This window comes from Myzus persicae, unplaced genomic scaffold (genome assembly GCF_001856785.1).
Source record: "Myzus persicae strain clone G006 unplaced genomic scaffold, MPER_G0061.0, whole genome shotgun sequence".
Classification (NCBI taxonomy): Eukaryota; Metazoa; Arthropoda; class Insecta; order Hemiptera; family Aphididae; genus Myzus; species Myzus persicae.
Genome location: NW_019103412.1, coordinates 350,662 through 360,724, shown reverse-complemented (window position 1 = coordinate 360,724; position 10,063 = coordinate 350,662). Strand labels below are relative to the sequence as shown.

At 28.4% G+C, this 10,063-nt stretch overlaps 1 protein-coding gene across 4 annotated transcripts; it reads right to left on the bottom strand.

Moving 5' to 3' along the window:
- Positions 1 to 14: 14 nt before the first annotated feature.
- Positions 15 to 1,883, bottom strand: LOC111034419 (DNA-3-methyladenine glycosylase-like). 4 transcript variants are annotated; one of them, XM_022315653.1, is made up of 3 exons: positions 1,662 to 1,883; positions 1,238 to 1,509; positions 15 to 1,169 (listed from the first exon to the last, which is right to left on the bottom strand). In XM_022315653.1, the coding sequence occupies exons 1-3, from the start codon at positions 1,688 to 1,690 to the stop codon at positions 772 to 774; spliced, it is 699 nt and encodes a 232-aa protein (XP_022171345.1). In that variant the 5' UTR covers positions 1,691 to 1,883; the 3' UTR covers positions 15 to 771. The 4 variants fall into 4 exon arrangements, with proteins under 4 accessions (XP_022171345.1, XP_022171343.1, XP_022171346.1 ...); XM_022315651.1 differs by having other exon boundaries at positions 1,238 to 1,590; positions 1,662 to 1,711; XM_022315654.1 differs by having other exon boundaries at positions 1,591 to 1,668.
- Between the last annotated feature and the right edge of the window lie 8,180 nt (positions 1,884 to 10,063).

The following is a 10,063-nucleotide window of genomic DNA, read 5'->3' as shown; positions in this document are numbered from 1 at the left end:
ATAAAACAAAACTACATATTTTAGATCTTGACATTATATAAATAGATATATAGTGTGTAACGGTCAACAATAAAGTACATAATGAACTAGAAACCGTATTTGTGATGAATCGATTGAAAATAATATCAATATGTACTATGTACATTTTTATTAACGTAGCTGATTTTTATGTTAATTAATTAGTGTTAATATAAACCATTATTAGTATTTTTAACCATTGAATAAACAAAAAGGTATTATTATTGTACTTCAGATTACATTGACATTTATGTATGATTTATGAAATACTAAAATAGAATTGTGAATATTACTACGCCACAGCGTAAGATAATTTTTAGATCAGAATAACTTAACTTATTTGATTTATTTCTTATGCTTGGCAAAATAATTATTAGGTACTACTTCGTTAATATAATATCCAATAGGCAATGTTATGAAACCGTGGTTCCAACACAAATAAATTTAACAAACGACTAGGTTTTTAATTATTTAGGCTTTATCACTGGTTTTAACTTTTACTAATTGTACAAAAAATATAAAATGCTCTTCTTAAACACACGTTATGTATAATGCCCTGTGGAAATACGACTGAGAACATACTATAATAGAAAATTATTCAGGGGTTTACAACAGTAATAAATAAACTAACATTACTTCATTTGCTTCTTTCACTTCACTTCATTGCAAGGGTAATAAAGAATAAAAACATAAAAATAATTGAGTACATTTAAAGTTACAACATGTTATATAATATGTACTTATAAGTTATTTTTATTTTATATTTTCGATTTGTGAATATTTCAGTTCATTCATTTTAGTTTTTTCTATCTTACTAACGCAAGGATTATCGCGAATATAATATCTAAGGAATTTATCTTGCCACATTTTTTCACATTTAATACCTATTCTTGGCGAACAAACGATTGTGTCGATTAACTTACTATTTTCATCTTCTTCTACCCACATTCCATCCCATGAAGTCAAATCTTGTTTATTACAAGATTTTATATCAATAGCAAAGCTTATACATAACTTTGCAGGGCCATTGCATAAATCTTTATTAGTCATCACTGTTTTTGAACATTTTCTAAATTGTTTTCGTAGAGATGTCATAGTGTTCAAATTATCCAAAGGTTCTACCGCCCTTAACAAAACGGAAGCACCGTCTCCTATCAAGATAAAACAGTTTTAATTTTTGATCAATGTGGTTGGTACAATGTAATAACTAATAATATACCTTTGCTAGAAATATTAAAGCAATGGTACATTCCATATGTCATATAAACAAAAGCTGTTCCTGGTTTCATAAACATAGGTTCATTTCGAGGTGTAACTTTTCCTTTAAATGATAGAGAAGCAGCATCATCATGGCCCAGATAGCTTTCTGTTTCAACAATCCTACCCCTAATAATGGGACCATCATCCAGTCGTCTGACAAGTACTTTGCCCAATAAACTCATGGCCAATTCTTCACACGGTGTTTCGTAAAACTGAGCATTCAATCGTTTCCTGTATAAAACCGGAGTGGAATTGAAGTATTCAGAATCACTCTGATCGTTTTTAGACATGGTTTAAAAATCTTTTTTCTACCTAATCATTACATAAAAAAGTTGAATGTTGTTTAAAAGTAATAATTATAATAAATAGTATTGCTTGTTTACTTGATGTAACTTATTATATAGGTAAACATTTGTTTTGTCTTAGTATAAAATAATAATTATTGGTTTGTACTTTGTATACCTAATACTAATAATAGACATTTAATAAATAAAATTGGGTTATATTAACTAGCGTACAGTCGGTGCAGATAAATTAATAAAAAACATGCAAAAATGAAAATTTAAAAAATATTTATCACAAACGACTACTGAGTAACGGCACAAATACAGAATATCCCCCCCCCCATCATTTAAAGTATATTCACAACCCTTGAGAATAATATTATATAGAGAGGCCATATCGTATCTACCTATGCAATAATTTTGAAGGGAAAGGTGGACAACCGGGGTGACCACTACATTAATATAAAATTATCAAACACAGTTTTGTAATAATTTGTGACAGATCTTTAAAGCAATATTTTCCCGCGATTTATTCTCCGCATGACATGTACAGTCATACAAACTTAATAACATAACTGACAATTTGTTTTTATTATTTGGTCACCATGTATCTCCTCTCATCTGCTTGCTTCATTTTAGTTAATTTAAAGCTAATAGCCAATAGGTGCTGCAAAATGTAAATGGTTTAACAGTATTTTTGTAAATGTTGCTAAATTTACAAGCAAATTTAGCCATAGCATAGAACAATAGATAAGTTAAGTATATCGCATAAGCCATAGATAAGTCTTATGGCCACCAGTTGTCACAACCACAGAATTATTCTGTGTCCACAGCATAGACCTATAAACAAGTTTATAGGTTTACGGTCCACAGATATAGATTGATAATCTTATCGTCTATGAACTTGTATCTGTGCCACAGTCTTTTAGAAGATTATCTTTTTAGATAGTTTTCTGTGCCCTAGACATATAATAATCCGTTATATGTCTATGTTTCTGTGCTATTATCAAATATACTAATCTATTCTGTAATAATGACTGATCCCCATCAGGCCTATTGGGGTGCGAATGCCATACTACAATGTTAAAAGATAGATTGATCATTGATAATTGCGGTGCGCCGTAACTCCGCACGGATCGTCGCCATTTTATAATATATCACCTTAACTCCGCATACAAGGTTTTTTTTCGACACCTTAACTCCGCATACGAAGTTTTTTTTAAACACCCTAACTCCGCATAAAAGATTTTTTTTGACACTGTAACTCCGCACATATTTTTTTTAATGTTTAAAATATACAAAATACAATACATATTATTAAAGTTAAATAAAAATAATATTAGACTGCAGGTAATACTAGGTAATTATAAAATATAAAATTAATAATAATTAATGCATACAAAAAAAATCGTCATTGTCGGTATAAAATGTATCTAACAAAAATTATAATAATTAATGCATACAACGAAAAATCGTTAAAATTATAATGTAAGTTAAAATAAGTTAAAATAAAATATTATTAAACGAAGCCAAACTTTTTACAAAACTATATCTATCTATTTGGTTGTTATTATATAATTCGATTTTTTTATTTATAAATTGTATATTATTTTTTAGTTTTCTTCTAATTATCCTACTTTCGTTATTATTGGCAGAATTCATTCTTATATAAGAATCCGTCTGCATAGCTAATAAATGTTTAATGAATACAGCAATATTTGGATGTGCTGATGTAAATAAAAATTTTTATAATGCGGAGTTACGGTGCGTTCGTTTTTTCAACCATGCGGAGATACGGTGCGTTTGTATTTTCGACCGTGCGGAGGTACGGTGCATGCGGAGTTACGGATTCACAAAATATTTTTATTCATGCGGAGCTATGGTGCGTTCGATAATTGATTGTTAATTGTTATTAATATATTTTAATTTTATACAAAATAAACTTACAAGTAGGTTCTTATAAGGTACTAAATAATGTAGGTACTAAATACTATGCAATGTAAATGTATGTATATTGTCCGATGATAAGTACAACTACTAGTGATTGGTCTTCTGTAAGTAGAACTGCGGAGGTTCTTAATTCTCAGACTACGTGAGGTAAACTGGTCTAGGAAATAGAAATGAGAAGGAAATGTTTTTCCATTTCTGTTTTTTGAATATTGCGAAAACAATTTTGTGTACCTGCTTACTGGACATTCTTTAAAAATGTAATTGTAACAAAGGAGTTATATAAAATCGACATGCTGGTACCTATGCTCAGTGGCAAAACGATCCTAAAATACCTACTTAACATATAAGCGAGCCAAAATTGACCTACCAACAACTTATAATAAACACAAGTGGGTACCTACTATTAGCTTTGGTATTAGAAAGTATTCGACGTTAGTAATACTATTTGTCTACTATAATTATTATCTAGTAATTGTTTTTCTCCGTCATATCGAGCACCCATCACCCGCGATCCACCCTAAATACTAAAAAAATCGAGAAGCAACTGCTTTTCAAAGACGATTATGACTGTCCATGCTACACTTCAATCCTCATCACAGCATACGGTACGCAAAACGCAAAATTCAAATAAATTAGCATAAGCTTTAGTGTTTTTTATCTACCTTATACTGATTGTAATTCAAATTTCAAACAGAAGTCGCGAGAGGGTTATTAACTTGTGAGACTTGTCTCACAGCTAAAATATGGTGGTGATCGCTACTGGTCGGTAGCAGTGGCCAGAGGGTAAGTTAAAGTATCTAGTGGCTATTAAAAAATATCGCATAGTTTAGTATTTGTATAGGTACAAATATATGGTATAAATGCAATATATGTTGAACTGTTGAATAATATGGGCACCTTCTATAATATTATTTTATTTATATAAAACAGGCTTGTACCCTCAAACAAAAACATACTACTTATAATCTAATATTATTCTAATATATTATAGGTAGGTATTCTGATTCAAAATTCAATTTTATATTCAAACTATACAATAATAAATTACCAAAACATTTCTGAAATTATCTCATCAAATCTATAGGTTAACCGTTAACTCATTGGCGTATCCAGTACTTCAGCCCCTCCCCTCTCATTAGCCATGTTTTGGTATAAATCTTATATCATAAAAGGCAAAGTAAAAACCATTATATTTCTTATAATGTTTTTGAAGAAACATTTTGCATATTATCAATTGTTTGTAGACGTTATTACGGTTACGGGATATACCTAGTTATCACGACCTTCTTGGATACTTTTATTAAAAATACACAATATTTTGCATCCCAGACATAGACCTAGATTCAATTTTTGTAAAAAAAGAATCTAGATACAGAAACATGGTACAACAATTAGGACTTATAACTTATCTACATACTATATTATCTTAGACACATAGGTCACATTACAATTTAAAATAAGGACACTTTACCATTTTCGTACCTATTTTAAGAAACAATACTAATTAAGTTGATTTTGATAATCATTTTTAAATATTTCACTATTACAATTGTTTTAAACTGATAAATTGCAATTAAATAGTATTCTAAATTTTAAAAAATAATTATTATTTAGAATACTGGATGAGCAAGCTTTGTTGAAATTGAAATATCTATAAATATGAAACTGATAACTAAGCTAACATCACCATTCGATAAAGTGAATAATTTTTATGAGTTAACAGTTCATTTTTATTCATATTTAATGACTTCAAAAATAATTAGAAATTTATTTTTAAGGGTTTTACGAGGTACTACTTATCGATTTAGCACCGATACTGATAGGTTATTAAAATGATAAAATAGAATTCTTTGAATAAGTCATTAAAACAATCGAATATGTTAAATAATATTAAATATAATAAAATCTATAAACGTACTTTTTATATATACACAAGTTTTATTTGGAAACGAAAGGCAGAAAAAAGAGTTTTAAAAGCATACAAAGGAAGCAGAGTGGGTACAGAGCTTTTACTGATTTCCAAAATTATTTAATAATACAGTTTATTTTAAACTAAACGAGAAAAAAATAATGAGGTAATTATTATAAAGTTTTGAATTAATTACAATTTATAGAAGATATTGTATTGTAAATATTATATTATCATTATTATAAACCCCTAGGTTTTGAGTTATTCACTTAATGGAGCTTTATTACGATTGTAAGTTTTTATTTCACATTATTTTCAACTAATTTATAAGTATAAAACGCGTAAAAGAAAATGACAACGATGCCTGCAGGTTGCGTTTCAGGCTTGCGTATTTTATAAATTGCGCGATCGAGTAAGCTTATGAAATGCATATAATCCCTAATATTTTACATACTACTGATTGAGATAATCAGACCCCCGGAAGAGTAAAAAAAAAAAAGGATAAGCACCTAGTTACTTAAATATTGACTGTTCCGATAAAACCTGTGCCATATTATATACAGTGCATTGTATCCCTGCCACTGAGCTAGGGAACACCACTATACCTATTATATACATATAGAGAGGAACTCTAGTTCATCGCAGCTCCGAACAGCATGATGTATTGTAAGATATAAGAAAATTTTTTTAACGGATCGGAATCACAAGTGCTATACAAATGAGGAAAACTACTATATCTTGCATAAGTTATTGAGTAGGTAGATAATCAATTTTAAAATTTTGGCGAGAATTGTATATCTATCAAACATAAATATATTAGTTATAACTAAGTATAGTTGGTGGTAATCTATACAAAAATGTCCTTTTGATTTGCAAGACAAATTTAAAAAATACCTGTATGAGTGGACACAATAAAAATAATGTAGTAGTGGGTACTGGGTAAAGACAATTTGTATTAATAATTAATATTAACTATTTGATTTTTTGTTTAAAAAAAGCGAATATTAATTGTTTATTTTTAAATTATATATCAATGTTCCAAATACATTTTTAGTTATATGTGTACAATAATTTATTTCATCTGTATATTTATCCTATTTTTTTTTCAAAACAACTTTGCGAAGGATAGTTTATTTTAGATAATTTTACCATGATACGCGGAGATTTCTACTTAGATTCATTCTTGGTTACAGTATAAATTATTATGTATGAGTTTATATATATATAACCTATATAAAATAGCCGCCTTCAGTAATAGTTATAAATTAAAAATAAATCCCCAAGTACGAACCTAATTAGGTATATATTTATATCTATTATTGATTTTTGTTTTTAATTATAATTTGTATGTAAATTAATTAGTTTATATACATATAGAATAAAAAATCAAGTAAAACTGTGAACCATACATTTATTAAGCCATATATCTATATTTTATACTGGATTAAGTACTATAAACATACCAATTAAATTATGATAGCTATTGGTAAAGTAGGTAGGTAGGTACTATAAAAGTGAAAAGTAGTTTTTAATTAAATTCTAAAAGCAAAGCATTTTCAGAAGTATATTCAAATAACTAATAATTATTCTTATATAAAATTTAGGTATGTTTAATTGGTAAGTACTGTATTAGTTATCAAATACATTCATTAGGTATGCTTTAATAATTGGAATCTGACTGTCTGAACTGCAAAACGTTCGTCATTCAATTTAAGTCGTTCATTCGTATAAGTATAATTCTACGGGATAAAATTACTATAGGTAATAACCACTTTTTTTATCTATTCGTTACTATAGTCTATAGTATAGATGGACTAAGATATCTCAACGATTATAATATGTGTGTAACTGTACAAGTATACAAACAAAAAGTTATTACAGCTTGAGAGTCAAATGATAAAGTGTAGATAATTAAGAATATAATACTTAGTAACTAATGCAGAACAGTGTTATTATATATTATAGTGCATTATAGCCTAACATAGTATATACGTATAGTTATGAAATAATAACAATGAAATATAATTTAAATATATAATAATAGGTATATAATTATAAAATAGTAATAAATTAAAAATGATACATTATGCATTTAGGTCTAGTTATAGACTAAATATACTATATATTATGTAAGTTAAATGTAATAATTTAAAATGTATTAAATGGATTAATGATTCATTGAAAAATATAGGTATATTGTCTGATAATACGTACAACTATTGGTGATTGGTCTTCTATAAGTGGAACTGCAGAGGTTCTTAATTCTCAGACTACGTGAGGTCTAGGAAATAGGAATGAGAAGGAAACGTTTTTCCATTTCTGTTTTTTTGAATATTGCTAAAAACTTTTTGGTGGACCTACTTACTGAACATTCTTTGCGAGTTCCTGCATAAATTGCGCAATTAGCCCAGAAATTATGTGATATTTTTGGCACATTATCCGAATCAACATTTATATTCAAAATTCTCAAAATATGTGTAGATGATCTACTTAGTGGGTTATGCTCTATAAGTATGGTAATGGATTGATGTTCGAAATCAACCTTGGCGTTGACAGGGACCCCTAAAGGCAAAAAGGTATCAAACCTCAAAAGTAAAATTCAGTACTATAGTCATTAGGTATATAAAATATGTAGACATATAATAGTACTCGTATAATATTTCACCTTGCCTATATACAATAATATTAGTTAAAAATTCCTCAATTAAAAGCTACATGGACATATGGCTATATGTCTATATTATCCAGAGAACTTTAACAGTGTTTCTACTCAAGAGGTACAGAAAAAAAATATTAAAATGAATATCGTAAGTTTTCCCTAATATGTATTTCCAAATTACCATTTTCAGTGAAGATCATTTGACAAATAACGATATTCCGAATCGATACATTTATTGTAACCGTTACACCAGGACCAGGACCACTGTCGGCTTGTTTTGGTCATACCAACTAGAGAATGGTACCCACGATTGTTATTTCATTTGTAAGAATTTGTAATTCTAATTTAACCATTTGTGCACTCCCCCAAACTTGGGAAAAACCATTTCCTCATGGCGGCAATGGTTGAACCATTACATCATCGATCATCACCACGCCTTTTATACAATTGAGTTTTCGACTATGCAATGGTAGGTACTAAAAATGCTCTGAAATTAATTTTACAAACTTTAAGAGTGCACCAGAGCACCAAAAAAAATGTTACTTAACATTACATAAACACAGTTGTTTCAATATAATATCATAAAAATACACTGATATTTTATTTAATAAGAATAGTATATTATTAGTAATGAGTAATAACAAACAACAATACATAAAACTACACGAAGGTACGGATCGAGTCTACTCCCATAGTCCCACGATTTACTCAATAATAATAATAATAATAATAATAATAATAATAAAATAATAATAAAACTTGTTTCTCACATACAACTTGTGTGGTGATTTTGCCTATTGCCTCTGATCAAACATGTTTCGTCAGACTGGGTTGTATAAATAGACAATAATATGGTAGTACAGCTTCAACGTTCAGTTTTTAGTTCAAATTTCAAGTATTTACTATCTACAAAAGAAAAAATAAGGAGAGCGTGACTGTGTATGATATACCTCATTGTTATTGGCCACGGAAAGGTACGTGGAGCAGACGTGATGAGTTCGATTGTCCAACACACTTTTTTTAAATTTCAAAATTTCAGGAATCCTGGAAACAGAGTTACCGTACGATGGTGAAAAAACCAAGCGAATTGGTTCAAAGAAATAAAGATACACAATATAGAATGCTGCTAGAACTTGGAGAATTGTATTTGGTTAGGGGACAATATTTTGGTATATTGTGGCCTGACCTAATGAAAATATTTAGTTTCTTCTATGTACGAATATGTGTCCCTTGTGAACACTAAGTGTTGTGTAAAAAATATTAAAAAAAAAAAATATAATACTGTTAAATAGCACTCTACTACTCTGTATACATTTCTAGAACAACACAAATTACAAGATTATATATTATTATAAATAAATGTAATGCTGACACAAAGATATACACTAATGTATAGACTTGCACAAATATTACCTATGTATTCTGTAAATAAGCATAGGTTGTCAACCTACAAACTATTTACTGCTAATATAATCTAACACGTTAAAATATATTTAAGTTGCAATAAAGATAACTTATACTGTAACATATACATTTACAAAGATGAGTTTGTAGATGAAAAGAAATTAACTTGAGTTAGTTAAGAAGTCGACATGAACTACGAAGCATGTTAAACTTTAATTATGCATTAAGCTTTAAGTTATGAGTATAAGGACATAACTTACACGCAATATATTAAGGTAATTAAATTCACTTAACTTTAACTTTTTAAATACCAACCTATAAAGGTGGTTAATTCTCACATTTGGTCACATACATTTGAGTAATCCATTTAATCTGTACTTCCAAATATTATGTGTTTTAATATTTCATTGCTCACTAACAAATCGATATAAGGACGTTTTTTATAAACAAAAGTTTTATTTATTTAACAGATATTTTAAAGTATCTAAATTGAAATCTATAAAAAAAATACGATCATAAAATAATTTAAGCTGATATATAAGGTTAGGAGTATTTGCCACTTGATACTCGTTGCTAGTA

Coding starts and splice junctions, on each gene's coding strand:
- LOC111034419 (XM_022315651.1), bottom strand. CDS start 1,568: ATGTCTAAAAACGATCAGAGTGATTCTGAATACTTCAATTCCACTCCG. Junction 1,170..1,237: donor CTTTAATATTTCTAGCAAAG/GTATATTATTAG, acceptor TTATCTTGATAG/GAGACGGTGCTTCCGTTTTG.